Source organism: Mytilus trossulus, chromosome 4 (assembly GCF_036588685.1).
Source record: "Mytilus trossulus isolate FHL-02 chromosome 4, PNRI_Mtr1.1.1.hap1, whole genome shotgun sequence".
NCBI classification, from domain to species: Eukaryota; Metazoa; Mollusca; class Bivalvia; order Mytilida; family Mytilidae; genus Mytilus; species Mytilus trossulus.
The window spans coordinates 76,561,239-76,579,728 of record NC_086376.1 but is presented as its reverse complement, the minus strand read 5'-3'; the positions used below and the strand labels follow the sequence as shown (position 1 = coordinate 76,579,728).

General features: G+C 32.2%; 1 protein-coding gene across 1 annotated transcript; it reads left to right on the top strand.

Moving 5' to 3' along the window:
* Positions 1 to 38: 38 nt before the first annotated feature.
* Positions 39 to 16,371, top strand: LOC134715990 (F-box/WD repeat-containing protein 4-like). Its single transcript, XM_063578624.1, has 9 exons — positions 39 to 473; positions 6,144 to 6,239; positions 7,030 to 7,212; positions 8,177 to 8,315; positions 9,082 to 9,194; positions 10,807 to 10,875; positions 13,168 to 13,308; positions 14,197 to 14,332; positions 15,852 to 16,371. The coding sequence occupies exons 1-9, from the start codon at positions 205 to 207 to the stop codon at positions 15,990 to 15,992; spliced, it is 1,287 nt and encodes a 428-aa protein (XP_063434694.1). The 5' UTR covers positions 39 to 204; the 3' UTR covers positions 15,993 to 16,371.
* The last annotated feature ends 2,119 nt before the right edge of the window (positions 16,372 to 18,490 follow it).

The window sequence follows — 18,490 nt, the reverse complement described above, 5'->3', positions numbered from 1 at the left end:
GAAACAACTTTGTGTTTGAAATATAGGCTTTTTACGGTGTCAATTCAAAGAACATTTTGATTCAGTTTGTTTATTTCCCAAATCCAATGGGTATTTCGAAACTCATTTGTTTATAATTTGAGATGTTTTACAGCAACCAGAAAGCAATTAAAACCTTTGAACTATCAATAACTTTAATAACTATTTTCAGAAAATTAACTGAAAATGAACATAAACTCTTCAGAGATAACTCATGAAGATGATAAGGGAAGACACTTTGTTGATCTCCCAGATGACATCCTGTTTACAATATTTAGCTATTGTAGCACACAGACTCTTTGTCGAATATGTCGCACCTGCTCACGACTAAAAGATCTGGCATCAAGGGACTGTGTATGGACTAAGGAGAGTCCAAATTACAGACTAATGGTATTTCCAGGAGATGTAAATATAACATATAAAGGCAGTCCTAGACAAACCAGTGCACAAAGAAGGTAATTTTATTCTCCAATCTACCTGGTATTGTGTATAACCACAATCATTTGACAATTATGGAACAAAATGTATTGTACCATGATTGTGGTTATACATGTCATGTTTACAGTAATTTTTATTCAGATAATAAAACAGATTTGTTTTTATAACAATATGTATCTTTTTATTTTAAATTCAAGTGTTCATTAAATTTAACAATTTGACAATGTCCATATACAATGATACATGTGTATATATATTGGGGATGTTAGGCAATGGCTATTTTGCCGGCTCTGATTAAAACATCCTTATTTTAACTGGCTCAATAGCCTACATTTGTATCTCACAGGCGGATCTTTTGTGGGAAAAATTTGGTTGATTATATAGGGAATCACTGAAGCATGACTGGATAGTCCCCCCTTAGGTCTGTCTGTGGGCACCCCCTTATGCAAAGTTCTTTGTGAGAGTGATATTTAATGTTCACTTATGAAAATGTGCACTGTCAACATGGTCAACAACAATCAAATAATTTATATGGATCGATGTACCAGTAGTTAAATAAGTAAATAGCATAATATCATTTGAGACATATATATATATATACATTGTAATCATTTAAAAACATCCTTATCAGTCAAAGTATAAATAACTTTTAAGAATTTATAGCACATAACAATAAAAAAAAAAATGTTTCCTAATGCACAGGTTTATCTAGATTATTCTGTACTCAGAATAATCTTTATAAGCAAAAATTTTAATGCATGTTTATAACTAAAAATTTATTCTTGAAATAAACAAACTTGTGTGACTGAAAAAGTTTTAGATCAGTAAGAAACTTAGATCAACTTCAGTGTTCTCCCCAGATATTTCATTTACAATGTAGCATCCTGGTTAAAATGGAATTTGAAATACCCTCTTTTTCTAAAAAATATAGCTTCACATCCATAACACAATCTTTAAGAAAACCCCTTTAGATAGCATCACATTCAGAAATATAGCATCACATTACCATGATGCTAAAAGGCCCTGGAGAGAACACTGAACTTGAATTTGGGTAGTGTTACTTTAACCAATATTGAGTAACAATGTATGCCCCTTTTAGTCCGGCGGCTTTGTGAAAAATTGTGCACATCCTGTTACAAGCATGAAAATTGGCATAGACCTTCCTCAACTATTACTCTTTTATTTCAGATAGGGAGGCATTTGAAAAAAATGTCTCACTTCCGGTAAAATCCAAAATGGCGGACGTCATACTTAATTCAGCCCAATATCGAAGGCTAGCGTGTAAAAAGGTCCTATTATCATGCAACTATCATAATATTTGGTACAGACCTTTGTGTTTTACTACTTTTTGATAAATTAAATAGATTAGATGTCTTCAGAAACCCCACTTCCGCTTAAAATCCAATATGGCGGACATTGTACTTAAATAAGCTTATTTTTTAGGGAGGGTAATTGAAATATGTTTTAACGTATTGCTACTAAAATTACATTGTGTATGAACCTTTCTTTGGTGCTTCTGATGGAGACAATGTATAAGACATATGTCTTAAAAAACTTTACTTCCGGAAGTATCCAAAATGGCGGACAGAGAAATATCAATTTTTTATTCAAACTTTTTGTCAAAATGTAAAGAAAATGATTTTATTTTGTGCTGGTCATTAAATTTCTGGCTTTAAGTTATCCCCAAAACCAATTATTCTAGCATGTTGTAAATGCTTAGATATAAAGTTGACACTTAAAAATATGACGTAAATTTTAAAGATGAGTCCTCAATCTATTTCTTCGATGTACAGTTTTGGATAGATTGATTTAAACAAAAAAAATCACTATAGTACTAAAAAATATTTAAAGTTACTACTATTTGGCAAAGAATACATGCTTATTCACAGTCACCACCACATGCACACAAGGCAGTGCACGGGTGACCCGATTTTACACATTAAAAATAACCGCGGCATCCTTTCTTACATCCATAATGTACAAGCTTCTGAAAAAATGATGAGGTCTCAGAAAGAGTTTTTTTTAAAAGGGACCCGATTTGTCCCTTCGCGATCCATTAGTGACAAGACTAGGTAGCATAAGAGTCAATATAAAGCTCGTCTCACTAAACACCTGCATTAGTATATTACACGTTTTACATGCTTGAAAAGACTAGAACAAGTCGTGGGAATAGCCTCACTTAAAATGAGTTTTCCCTTTTGTGCAGTACAGTACAACCTCGGTGATTTAGGCTGATCAATCATCATTCTTTATGTTAAAGTCACATCTTCAAATACCATCAATGTCTCCCACGCAGTCTTTTTTTCCTTTTCAAGCAAAGAGAGAACAGTATCACAACCCGTCATAAGGTATGGGTCAGAAATAAAAGTGTGCCTAGTGCATTTGAAAGGCCATTGATAGAGATTAATTTTTACCTCTCCAAATACAATCCATAGCTCGTCTGCCCCTATGTCACGGAATAGCGAAATAGTATTGACAGCATCATCAGTGACTGTTAATCATGACTCGTTTAAGTGCGTGTTTCACTGCATCAGACACATGCACCATGATTTTAGTGTCAGTCTCTTTATGTTAACATGTTGCTACACTTAAAATACATCATATGGTGAAAAAGATAGAATATCCTGAGCATTTGTTGCTACAACTACCATACTCATAAAATACTTCATCCACCCTTGTTACATTTTCAAGGTATTTTATTAAGGTAAGGACATAATACCCAATCATCATACTCGTTAGGAAACACCTTGAAACTGTATCAACAGTGGATGTAGTGTTGGATGTGAACATAGAAAATACTGGTAGTTTGAAAGCTGCTAAAAGAAGTAAGGGCAACATTTAGGGGAAAGGGAATACACAGACGAACCCATGATTAAAAAAATCCTCAAATTTGGGAAAGTTTTCTGAGAGATGACGACAGTAAGAAAGAACTTTTAAGTTTTCATTCACAGGAGCTTGCTCAATACCATTTTAAGTACAAGGTAGTTGAAGCAACAAATGCTCAGGATGTTCAGTGTTATCCACCACTTGATGATGTTTCAAGTTTAGCACTATGTTTACACGAAGAGACTGACACTAGAATCAAGATAGATGTGTCTGATGCAGTGAAACATAGACTTGACTGAGTCATGACTGAAACAGTCGATACTGATGTCATTGCTGTTTCGCTATTCCGTGACATAGGTGCAGACAAACTTTGGTTTGCATTTGGAAGGGGAAAAGTATAAGATATATATCAATTAATGACCTTTGAAATGCACAAGGCATTAAAAGATAACACGTTTGCTGGAAAAGAAACTGGGTTGGTGACATTAATGGAGTTTGAAGATGTGACTATAGCATTTAGAATGATGATTGACCAGCCAACATCACCATATGGATTTGATGTTTAATGTCATTGAAAACGATACGTGGTTTTGTTAGAAGATCGAAAAAAAAAGAAACAGATTAGGTTAACAAGGCAAGAAAATATGTGTTTTTGCAGAATTTAAGGATGTGAGAAACAATACCACAGTCTTTGTAAATGTTGGAAATCAGCTCTCCGATTGTGAATTGTGGCCTACTGAGTATGCTGATTGGGTATTATGTCCTTACCTAAATAAAATGCCTTGAAACTGACATACGAGTGGATGAAGTCTTGGATGCGTATGGTAGTTATAACAACAAAAGGTCAGGATAATCTATCTTATCCACCACGTAATGTATTTCAAGTTCGGCACCAAGTTCACATTTAGAGGCAGACACTTAAATCATGGTGCATGTGTTTGATGCAGTGAAACACGCACTCAAAAGAGTCATGATTCGAACAGTCGTTAATGATGATGCTGTCACTACTGTTTCGCTATTCCGTGACATAGGGGTAGACGAACTATGGATTGTGTTTGGTAGGGCAAAAGACTTTGGATTAATATCCATCAATGGCCTTTCAATGCACTAGGCAATGAGTAATCTGAGTGATCTGAAACACTTATTGTTATCCATGTCTTTACCTGTTGTGATATGGTTCTCTCTTTGCATGAAAGGGGGACAAAGACTATGTGGGAGACATTGACTGCATTTGAAAATGTGACTTTAACAAAAAGAATGATGATTCATCAGACTAAATCACCGGGGTTTTACTGTTAGATCGCACAAACTTAACGGATGGGTATAAAATGGTTAACGAAGCAAGAAAATAACTATTTGCGCAACAGGGACGGCTTTTTGGGGCTATTCCCTCGACTTGGTTTAGTCTTTTCCAGCATGCAAATCATGCAATATACTTAGGTAGGTGTTTAGGGAGACGAGCTTGGGATTGGCTCTTATGCTACCCACTCCAGGCGGGGACAAAGAGGACAACTTTTGAAAAACTCATTTTGTCAAAAGCTTATACATTGTGGATGGAAGAAAGTAAGAAAGGATACGTGGTCATTTTTAATGTGGAAAATCGGGCATCCCGTGCACTGCGATGTTTGCATGTCATGGTGACTGTGAATAAACATGTAATTTTGGTCAAATAGTAATAATTTTAATTAATTTTTAGTACTATAGTGATTTTATTTTGTTTTAATCAATCTATCCAAAACTCTACATCGAAGAAATAGATTGAGGACTCATCTTTGAAATTTACGTCATATTTTTAAACGGAAGTGTCAACTTTATATCTAAATATTTATATCATGCTAGAATAAGTGGTTTTGAGGATAACTTTCAGCCAAAAGTTTAATGACCAGCACAAAAAAAAAATCATTTTCTTTACATTTTGAAAAATATGAAAATTTGAATAAAAAATTGATATTTCTATGTCCGCCATTTTGGATATTATCGGAAGAAAGGGTTTTTAAGACATATGTCTTATGCATTGTATTCATCAGAAACACCAAAGAAAGGTTCATACACAATGTAATTATAGTAGCAATACGTTAAAACACATTTCAATTACCCTCCCTAAAAAAAAGCTTATTTAAGTACAATGTCCGCCATATTGGATTTTAAGCGGAAGTGGGGTTTCTGAAGACATCTAATCTATTTAATTTATCAAAAAGTAGTAAAACACAAAGGTCTGTACCAGATATTATGATAGTTGCATGATAATAGGACATTTTTACACGCTAGCCTTCGATATTGGGCTGAATTAAGTATGACGTCCGCCATTTTGGATTTTACTGGAAGTGAGACATTTTTTTCAAATGCCTCCCTATCTGAAATAAAAGAGTATTAGTTGAGGAAGGTCTATGCCAAATTTCATGCTTGTAACAGGATGTGCACAATTCGTCTGAAATATGCTTGTAGCCGCCGGACTATTTATAACATGTTATAAATAAAAAAATTGCACAATCTATAAGAAAATCGATATCATATTCAGAAACATAGAATCACATAACCATGATGATTTACTAAAATGTTCCAGAGAGAACACTGATAAATAAGGAGATGTAATTTGAGTGTCAAGAAGACAATTCTCCATCCAAGTCAAAAGTGAAAGATTATAGGTTAAAGTATGGCCTCCAATACACATATTTTTCTAATTATAAGATATAATCTTAACCTGTATGTTTAGAATATTTGGTAAATCTATAAATAAAAAATTATACACAGAATTTCAGTAATTCCCTGGACTAGTGTTTGTCCATGGCTGGAAAGTTTTAGACTGGATTGTAAGTTACATGTTATTACCTTTGAAATGTAAAAACTTTTTATTCTTTCAGAAAAAGAAAAATTCTGTTGAAAGATAGATGTAGAATAGCAAAGAACTGGGAAACCAAGATTGTTAAGGATACACAGGTTGTCAAACATAAGACAAAGTATGTACAAATGATCAGATATATGTATTTTCTTATGGCTACTTACATGTTTAAAAGATTACAAAGTTTTTAGATTCAATAAACACATATTTATGTTGTACAAATAAATCACTAGACTACAGTGGTTTTATTTTATTATAGCTTTAAATATATATGAATATGACATCATGATATAATACTAATGATTTTAGATTTTATAAACGGGTTTACTATTGTAATTTGTTGTCCCTGTAAAATAACAATTATTAGTAATTTCAGAGTGTTTAAAGTCTAATGACAATATTTCAGACATACATGTACATGCATTTAGGATGTACATTGAAATATAAAAAGAAGATGTGGTATGATTGCCAATGAGACAACTCTCCAAAAGAGACCAAAATGACACATAAATTAACAACTATAGGTCACCTTACATTTACATCCTTCAACAATGGACAAAGTAAACATGTTGACATGATTTGAATAAGAACCTTGCTTTTGTTTAACTTAACTCCCCAATCCAGGTCTTTAAAGTTCAAAAACTGAAAATTGTTCATGTACAACATGTGCAAAATTTCAAAAAAGTCAATAAGATTGAGCATTGTTAAATTGTTGTTTAGAATATTAATGTAAACATGGTAAAGCACTTTACATGTATTTTGTTACATTTTATGACTACATTTGTACATGTAATTATACTAATACACTTGTTACTTATATTAACTTTTTATTCATATCCAAGTTAATTGAAATATGCAAAGATACCTGTATATTTTAATGACATTTAATTGCATGTACTTTTTTTTAGATTGATGCCTTGGGCTAGACTACATGGACAGAAGCTTTACGTTTCCAATGCAGTGAACATTAATTGTTACGATGTATTTAATGACAGTACAGTAAAAGAAGATCTATCAAACAGAATCTCCGGCTGTAATTATGATGTAACCAAATTTGTGGTTAATGACGATGTTTTTGTCAGTGGATTTAGGTAGATTTTATTTACTTTAGAAACATTATTTTTTTGTTATGGTCAAAATTTCGTGGTTTTGCCTCTCTAAAGATTTCATGGGGATTTAATTTCATGGTTTCCTTAAATATAAGTGGTATTATATGGAGGTTAAATTTTCGTTGGGGTTTTAATTTCATGGATATATTCTTTCCACAAAATAAACAAAATTAAATCCTCCACGAAAATATCTGCTTTCACAGTATATAGAGAAAAGTTACTGTATTATTAATTTGTTGCATAAATAAAAACTATTAAACTTGTAAGCTATATGGAGTCATATAATTGATATGAAATTCAACAGACATTCATGATACAGTGTTATGAGTATATAATGTACAGTGTTAAAATTCTGGGGTGGTGATCACTGTATGGGCTTCAACTATTTGTAATTCAAATTAACCTCAATATACATGTATATAGCCTGCATGTAGAGGTGTAAGAAGAGTGTATAAAGACATTCTCTTATGTTCAAGATTAGTTACTGTTACAAAATAACAAATGAAAACCGTATACATGTTACTCATGATTGACATTATTTTTACAGCTAATTTCCTAATGCATGTAGAACAAAACTTTGGTTAGCTTGCTTGCTTTGTTTGTATATTGTACAATCATTAGAATAATACCCAATTAAATTCAAATATGATATATACAGGTAAAACCATGCCTATATAAATTGTTTAAAGATGTCAATCTTATTTACAAAGCTTGAATAAACAATTAAACAAACAAAGCAAGCAAGCCAACCAAAGTTTTGTTCTACATGCATTAGGAAATTAGCTGTAAGAGTACACCAGACACATGTTTCATTTACAAAAGATTTAGTAGGAACAATCTATTACAAAAATTAGTTAAGTTTAAGAGTGTAAAAATATATGTTTATTTCATTTTTCAAAAAGGAAAATTTGACTGTGAATATGATTGTTTACTGTTTCTATTAAAGAGAGGGCCGTATTATAGTATTTGATACTGTTTCAAAAGAAAAGAAGTTTGAATACTGTTTTGATGAATGTGGTGATACACAAGCTGTAGCTGTTTATAATGATACAGTTGTGGCTGGTTATCAAGATGGATCAGTTAAAGTAAGTGTCATTGTGTGTATTTGATGATTATCCTGCAATTTGGTGTCTTATCATTTGTGTACAGCCCAACAGATATAGCTAGGCTGTATCTGTATACTATACAGATGTTGCTTTAAAGCTCTGCCCACTGCAGGGCTACATTTTGGTATTGCTGTTGACAAGTGTTACAGTATAAATCTGTTTGACTACATAATGTGTACTGCAGTCTCATCATTGATGTGTTTATTGACCTTAAGCTTATGCAAATTATAGCTTAATTCACATTCTATTTGTTTTCAAGCATTTTATTTGAGCAACATGAATTGAACCCATTTTCTGCTAACAGACAAAAAATAAAAGCATGATTATAACCATTTTCTATGGCGCCATACATCAAGTTCAAAACTTGAATGTGTACATGTGTAACACACACAATCAACTTTGGAGCAATGTCAATTTCAGCATGTTCAGTGAATGTCAAGTTCAGTTCAAAATTATGAAGCGTCGTATAAATCATTCACTTTTATTTTGAATCTGACACTGTTTTGTGTTTTATTTTTGAAATAAGTCGTTATGTTATAATAAATAATTATTTCCTGGGCCATGTACTATTGTTGACCATTCTAAAATAAATGTTTTTCTGTCTTTCAAAGCAAAAATAAACTAACTGATCACAAGATGACAGATTTTTTCTTAGGTTAAATAATTCAACAGACATTCATTTATGCAGAAGTTTTGTTTAATTTGTAGATTGTTCAATGATTTCAATAATATATTTTAATTACAGGTTTTGAATATACAGAAATATGACAAATCTGATGTAACCACTATAAACAACTGTAGTACTGGTGCCAGTATTCCCAACCGGGTGTGGTCAGTTGCTACAGCTCCAGATGGAAGGTAACTTACCTGATAATTATAATTATACATGTACATGTAGATATCAAAGGTACAAGGCTAATGATTTAATATGCCAGACGCACGTTTCATCTACTTAAGACTCATCAGTGACGCTCATATCAAAATATTTAGAAAGCTTAACAAATACAAAGTTCAAGAGCATTGAGGACCCAAAATTCCAAAAAGTTGTGCCAAATATGGTTAAAGGTAATCTATGCCTGGGATAAAAAATCTTTAGTATTTCGAATAATTCATACGTTTGCAAACAGTAAATTTATAAAAATGACCATATACTTGATATTCATGTCAACACTGAAGTGCTGACTACTAGACTGATGATACCATCAGGGCCAGAACATCCACCAGTAATTTAACATTATAAAATTTAGGAACTCAGTTAAATAATTCTGTATTGTCTTTCATATCTATTTTCTTTCCCTTGAATTGACAAAAACCCATGCATGCATATATGGGGATTGCTTCCTTGAGATAAAAATAAAGTATGTTAAAATAACTTTTTATAAAACTCATTTTGGTGATTGATAACATTATTGTTTTTCAATATTGCTTCTGATTGTAACAAGGGTAGATGAATAAATATTCTAATGCAATTATTTTGTAACAATTGTTCCGATTGGATGACAGCAAGCGTAAAATTCTCTATCTCCTTGTCTGTAACTAAGGAAGCCGACATTTTGAATTTCGGAATATGTTAACATGTTAACTCTACAATAATAAACAAAAAACTCACTTGTTGCGCCTAAAAATCTTCTTTTTATCAAATATTATTACATTCTGAAGCGGCACAAAAGCCAGAAAACGCCCGGTGTTTATGTTTGACGCCGGAAGCATACCTATGACGTCACCTAGTGTAGGGACCAAAGAAGATAACATTTTTTCGCGGAATTTTCTTTTATGAAGATTTTCCACTGAAATAATGATTGAAATTTAATTATAAACTTGTTTTGCATTAGAATAGAGATAACCGTATTGTATTTGAAGCTTTTTCGGACGTCCATCGGTAGTTTTACTGTTGCAAATACCCGTTTACCTGTCTCCGCTCCGCGTCGCCAGGTAAACTAAATTTGCGACAGTAAAATACCGATGGACGTCCTCAAAGCTTCAAATACAATACAGTTATCTCTTAAGTAATCTGCAGGTTTATCCCTCTCTATCTCCTGACTTTACATGTATTATTTCCTATCTACATGTACATTAAGTAAATTCACTAGATGCCAACAGATTTCTTTTGACTGAAGTTAATTGTGGTTTGAATACAACAATCATACAGTTGCAAACCTTTTATTTTATTGACCACTTTAACATCATGGTTAACTTATATCCACAAAATGCACAAAAATAAGATCACAAGAATTACTAAAGAATGCTTATATATAGGTTTTAGGGTATAGACTGAATTCATGGTATCATAACAAATACAGATATATACATATGTACATTGTATTCTCATTGAGATATTCACATGATAAAAATAAACAGTAGATCATCACACATAGTATTAGATGAAAAAGAACTTTATTCAAATATCAATTGTAATATGTTAGTTCAATCTAGTTTTAATCTTTTAATACATTTAATTGTAAATTTGCAGCACATTTACTGTTGGCAATGCAGGTCTGGAAACAAATAGGACTCCAGTAGAAGTGTATGATCTTGAAAGGTATGAAATATTGGTAAAGAATCAATTGATAATTATACCCCCGCTTTAAAAAAGGGGGGTGTACTGTTTTACCTCTGTCTGTCCTTCTGTCAGTCTGTCAGTCAGTCTGTTAAATAGAAATATATTTATATTTTATGAAATAAATTAGCACATCAAAGATACAAGGATAGAAATTTTGTATGCCAGATTCGCCTTTCTTCTTAAAAAAGATTCATAAACGAAGCTCGCATCTAAAATATTTTAAAGCTGAAAGAAAGTATGAAGTTAAATAGTATTGAAGACCAAAAATTTAAGTTTTGTTTATTATAGCTTATGGTTATCTTTCCTTGGGAAGAAAATCCTTATGAAATTAAACATTTTTTAAACAGTTAATTTATAATTATACCCCTGCTTTAAAAAAAGGGGGGTATACTGTTTTACCTCTGTCTGTCCCTCCGTCAGTCTGTCAGTCAGTCCGTCCGTCCCATGAATATTTTTCGTTGCATTTTTCTCAGGAACTACAATAGAAGGATTTCTGAAATTTGGTTTCAGGGTTAATCTAAGTCAGCTATACCCTGTGATGTGTTTTCAGATTGATCACTTGACAACTTCCTGTTTACCGAACACTTGTATGATTTTACACATGATAGCCAAGTTGAAAATTTTCGTCACATTTTTCTCAGGAACTACAATACAAGGATTTCTGAAATTTGGTTTCAGGATTTATATAAGTCAGCTATACTGTGTGATGCGTTTTCAGATTCATCACTCGATAACTTCATGTTTACCGAACACTTGCATATTTTTACACTATTAATATTATCCACTTGCGGCGGGGGTATCAGCAGTAGCTCGCAGTTTCACTTGTTGCTTAAGTTTAAGGTTGAATTTTGTGAATAAAGCTTAGGGGAAATTTTTGGTATTCAAATTTTCTTTCTTAGTATTAATTATAAACCATCAATTCTCCTTGATGTTTGCTTGTTGAGTGTTCAGTTCTTCCTGTTTGACTGCCAGGGAAAAGTAATTTCTCATTGAAATTCTGAAGTATGGTAATTCTTATTACGAAAAAAAAACAACATTTGTAACATTGGTATAAGATCTATTGTGTCTTTTGGGTGACATCAAACAGACTTCAAAAATTTATTTGTTGACAGTAAAAATATGGAACATGTGATTTTAAATCATATTTTTGAAGAAGAAAAAAATGATATCCATTAAATTTTCTTGATAATCAAAGTTCATTTTAGCATCACTAGGTCTCATTTATACAATTCGTCCACTGTGTTGATGCCACTGCCGTTGGAAGTTTCATCCCTAAGAGTATCACTAGCCCAATACATAGCCTGCACTTCTATGTACATGTTGACATAACATATCAATGATAAAGTCAATATTAAGACTTATTCCATATTGATAAAATTTTAGTAGGTTTTTCTGTATGAATGGGATTTTGAATAAATAAGCATATTCACCTGCGTAAAAAGGATATTCACCGCGCAAAACGTCGCGTGCTATTACGTGTATAATTTTGGTAAAAAACGTTTGATGTACAATTGGTTTAGGTAAATATTTTCCATTACATTCATTTCTCTCGGAATATGGAATAAAACATTTACTGTCTTTTGTTTCGGTAAATATGTGGTTTAATTGACTTTTGAAAAACTGATATTCACTTCGGCGGTTGGCCTCAGTGAATATCAGTTTTTCAAAAGTCAATAAAACCACACATTTACCTCACAAAAAGACAGTAATTGTATAATCTTATATTTCAAAATTTTGAATTATTCTAAACACATTTTGAAAACTTTGGTATTTAATGCTATTTAATTTTTTGTCCTCAGTGTAACATGTTGCAGGGAATATGGAAATAGTGGCCTACAGTTTTGTCCTTTGTCCCTCTATCTTGTCTTGTAAGTGCTCTCACCGGTACAATTCTTGACAGATGTGTATAAAACTTATACTATAGGTTAATATCAGCAATATCTCGGGACAAGTTCTATAATGGTGGCCGATTGACTTTTTTTAAAAGAGTTAGGCCTGTTGGAAGTATTAAATTAATGAAAAATGGCCTCATTAATGCTACCCCCAAAAAAGTGTTTTATTAAGTTATTGTCCTTGTATCTTAAAAAGATAAAGTATGTTCAATGAGGGGACATTAGAACTCTGTTCTTTTATTTAATTTGGCTTTTCAACTGTTTTGAATGGAGTGTTACTGGTGAGTCTTTTGTAGACAAATCTTGTGTTAGGTGTAACAAGTCATAACTGTATTTCAACATGTTTAATGAAATATTATATCACTTTTATGCTTAACAGTTGTAGACTTCTATACAACCTAGGATCTGGTCATAAGAGAGGAGCAGGTGTATTAGACATTAAGTATGAAACACCACATATAATGTTGACCTGTGGATATGATACAAGTCTTAGGTTGTGGGATCTCAGGACTCTGTCATGGTTAGTACTGCTTCTCAAATATTGTAGAGATTTGATGAAAAAAATCATCACCTCACAGTGATATCATTTGAATGTGATGAAAATAGAAACAAGAAATGTATTAAATAAACCTTACAAATAAGCTGTGAAACAAATACATGTACATGTAAAGATAATACAATAAAAAAAAATAAAAAAAGGGAAGACCATTCCATTTATTGATATATTGGTATGAGAAAATAGAAAGGGATTTTGAATTTGTTAAGGGATTTTTCCACAGTAGCTGTATCATTTCAAACTGTTTAGTTGCCTAGATTTAACCAAGTTATGCAAGAAAAAAATGTTTGTAGTACTAGTGGTAGAAGAAAGTTAATTATGGATTCATTCATTTTAGTTGATGATATAAAATATCATAATTTGTGGACATTCTGTTTTAATGGTTTTGCTAAATTCAGCCTATACAAAATATATTTTGTTGAACATTTGTGTTCATGGTTAACCCATACTAACCCATACTAACAAAGTCCACTAAAGTTAGTATCCTACAAATAAGAATGAATCAAAAGTATGCAAATTGTATTTGAATTATTCTGCTTGTATTTAAATGACACACCTAGATGACAACTAATTTTTAAATGAATCCAAAATTCAATGATGTTGTCATAATATAATATGCTTTATTTCTTTGAAAATATATTTTACATTTACCAAAAAAAAAGTTTTTGTACTTGCCGAGTCATAAAAATTTAATGGACTACAGAAAAAATTAGAGTGAAACACAGTCAAGTAAAACCAAAAAAGAATACATCAACATGATTTAGTATCTTAAATTTTCAAGAATACAAGTTGTCATTTGTTAAGTGTTATACTATGTAATGATGAGGGAGTTTAATATATGTTTTTTTTCAGTGAGAAAGAATGGACAGAACCATTTGATACAGAGTTATCTTCCATACAGTCTGATGGAAACAATGTGATATTAACGGGAACATTTCAGTATGGAATGACAAGATTATGGGATAAAAGGTTGAATGATCCAGTGCAGGTAATTGTTTACAGATGAAATTCATTCATACAAATATTTTATATTTTTTTATTGTTTGAAGTCTTTTCCCGAAGTCTTTCTCTAGGAATAGTATTAGATTTGCAAGGCATCAAACTAGGTATGTTACTGTGCTACACAAAACAAGTTTACTACAAATACAACAATAAGAGAGAAATATGTTGCCAATATATTAATTTTGGAATAAATTTAGCAAATCCATCTCGTGATAAAATTGGGCATTTGCACCAAAGGTTCATTATCATATGAATGATTTATACTGTTTCTGAGCACACACATCACTCAGTTTGTGTGTATACTATTATGATTTATTGTTGGTATGCTTCAAAACACTTAGCTGTATGACCTCATATCACTGATAGCATTCACCATACACAAATCTTTATCAGAATCTTAACCCTTACCATGCGGAATTGTTTTTAGAAAATGTCTAATTTTCGTTTATTTGCAAAAATATGCAAATCATATGCAAATGAGCTGAGCCCTGTTGCTGTAGCATATTGAATTCTTTAAATCTAATATAGGTGATCACGGGGTGGGGTGGTCAGGGTGCGGAGGCGGAATTTTTTTTGCGTGAATTTGCCCCAAAGAGGGTCATTAGATGCAAAAAGCGTCAATTTTGCCGATTTTTCACCCCTTCTCTTGACCCAGAAGACCCAGGGTTGCTGGTTAAGGTATCCAGCTGTAGCCTGCGTGTGGAGTGGACCCTAGTGAACAAATTGACCCCAACAGTTGTTAGATCGGAGTGAATCTGATCTTGATTCATCAGTCTACAGAAGGTCATTTGGACCCAAAATACCGAATTTCACGATTTTTGCCGATTTTGGACTTCGAATGGACCCAAAACCGGAAGTAGTTGTTTCCTATGCGTATTTCAATAATAATAATGATCAGTAGTTATATGGCCGTGAGTTTGCACTATCTTTGCCAGTTTTATGCCTCTGAACTCCTTGTGTAAGATACAGATGTGAAGCCTACCCCTCCAGAAAACCGAGTTTTAGCCAATTTCAATTTTCCAAGTCCGTATTTGTGCTCAAAATGCTACTTATACATGAGAAACGTGAATATGGATAGCCTCAGGTTGACGGGACATACATAACTTTCAAAATAAGTATCATACATTGGACTTCTAAAAGTATGGAACGCCATTGGAGCCAAATCACGGTTATTAGGGTCCGCCCGTCAAAAGACGGGCACCGCATGGTAAGGGTTAATATATATTACCTCAAGTCAAGTGAAAACATCTACTTGAGATAAAAATAATGTTATATGATTTGGAATTTCAATACCACTCACTACATCAAATCTCAACCAATATAACCCCTTGAATGCAGCACTTTGTTCCCTGTATCATTTTCATTTTTATTTGCAAAACAGGAAACAAACAAATTGTCAAAAAATAGGGGAAATGTCCCCTAGATTTTTACCTGTGAGTTATATAACAACATATATCTAATTATAAATGCCAGAATTGTTTAATGTTATTTATATCTCATTACAGATGTATTATTGTGGTCAGAAGAGATCCCCTGTGTACTGTTTGGATACAGATTTCCAGAGATTATTTGTAGCTTTAGACTGGGGAATTCATATGCTAGACTTTACAGTATATAATTCACATAATAAAAACTTAATACGGTGACCTATAGTTGTTAATTTATGTTTCATTTGGTCTCTTGTGGAGATTTGTCTCATTTACATTCATACCACATCTTCTTTTTTATATGTATGCATTGATACGTAGATTGTTATGTCTGTGTATCTAAAAAATACACATTCTGTAACTATGTGCACATGTGCCATTAAGTTATGAAATAGTGGATAGTAAACAACTGGAACTTTTTTAATTCATTATTTTAATTTTATGCATGAAATATTTCTGAGAGTAGAAAAGATTTAAATTGAAAAGGACATCTCACTGAAAGTGTTCAACTTTCAACATATTGCTCAGTATAAAGATATGTGATATTTACAAATACTATATGTTTCTAGGTTATTTATGCACTAACTTAAATATGTGATTAAACTGTAATGTTAAATAGAAATATATTTATATTGTATGAAATAAATAAATTCATCAAAGCTACAAGGATAGACATTTTGTATGCCAGATTTGCCTTTTGTCTAAATAAAGACTTGTATAAAATGAAGCTCAAATCTAAAAAAAAAATAAGTTCAAAGAAAGTATATTATTAAAGATTAAAAATTTAAGTTTTGCTTATTATAGCTAATGGTTATCTTTCCTGGGGAAGAAACTCCTTATGACAAATTGAAAATTAAACATTTTTTAAACAGTTAATTTATAATTACATGTATTACCATATCACTGTTAATTCATGTTAACACAAACGTGCTGACTACTGAGCCTGTGATACCCTCATGGCAGAAACATTCCACAAGCAGTGGCATAGACCCAGTAGTTGTAAATAAACTTGTAATAGATACCAGGATTGAAATTTTGTACATCAGATGCATGTATTGTCTAACATCACCAACAATGTAATACGTGAATTTAAAAAAATTAAAAGGTCAAACAAAGTAAGAAGTTTAAGGGCATTCAGGACAAAAAATTCTTAAAGTTTTGCTAGAAAACAGGTATTGAAAAAATGAAGGTGCAAAACAGCATTGTATTGTAAAAACTGTGAGAAAGTTTGAAAAAAAGTATTGATAAGGGATTTTGTGAATACAAAATTGGAACCCCCTGAGCGTCACTGATGAGTCTTTTGTAGACAAAATGTGCGTCTGGCTTATATATAAAATTTAGTCCTAGTATATATGATGAGTTTATTTAGTAAGGAAAACTGCAAACATAATTCTGATATTCTGATAAAAAGTAAAAAGAGGTGCACAAAAATGATATATGGTTATTAAGACTGAGGAATATTCAATAATTTAGTCCATGCTTTTATAAATAGTTATCAAATGTATAATATAATGTGACTAGCCAGACGTGCATTATGTCTACATAAGATTCACCAAATTTTCAAAAAGTGATGCCAAATATGGCTAATAGTAATCAAAGGTACCAGGATTATAATTTAGTACGCCAGACGCGTGTTTCGTCTACATAAGACTCATCAGTGACGCTCAAATCAAAATATTTATAAAACCAAACAAGTACAAACTTGAAGAGCATTTAGGATCCAAAATTCCAAAAAGTTGTGCCAAATTCGGCTAAGGTAATCTATGCCTGGGATAAGAAAATCCTAAGTTTTTCGAAAAATTCTAAGTTTTGTAAACAGGAAATTTATAAAAATGACCACATTATTGATATTCATGTCAACACCGAAGTGTTGACTACTGGGCTGGTGATACCCTCGGGGACGAAACGTCTACCAGCAGTGGCATCGAGCCAGTGGTGTTAATAGGTATCAAAGGTATCGGGATTATAATTTAGTACGCCAGATGTGCGTTTCATCTACATGAGACTCGCTAAGGTAATCTATGCCTGGGATGAAAAAATCCTAAATATTTCGAATAGTTCATACTTGCAAACACCTAATTTATAAATGGACCATATAATTGATATTCATATCAACATGGAAGTGCTGACAACTGGCCTGGTGACACCCTCGGCAATGAAACGTTCACCAGCAGTGGCATCAACCTTAAGGAAAACCCAAAAATTGATCCAGATCAAAGATCATTAGTAAAGGTGCACAGTCCTATTATATGGTTAAGATTGTGAGAGAGTTGGCCATGTTGATGTTGGTTTATTATCACTCTATGAGTTTGATGTACTTGGATATGATGAATCTTAATGTGTATTTCGATATGGACAGAAGGTAAAAGTCCAATTTCAAGTTTGCGAGCACTTTGAATTCATTATTTGTCAGACTCATATGCTATAATATTTATTGAAAATTTAAATTAAGAGCTGTATCAAGCATGAATGTAATGTTCATGATTCTCCAAACTGTTTGGGGTTCAACTTTTGCTGTTGTACCAATCTGCACCCCAGGGGATCATTATATATGTTATGTGACAACTCATATAGAAACTACAAGACTACTTTAAAGTCACACCATTAAAGTGAACACTTGTTTGGGAATTTATTCTGTTTGGCACAAACAATGTAAATTTGTCATCTTTAAAAAATATCTATGCAAATAAAGTTGCCTTCTTTTAACATTTTTTAAA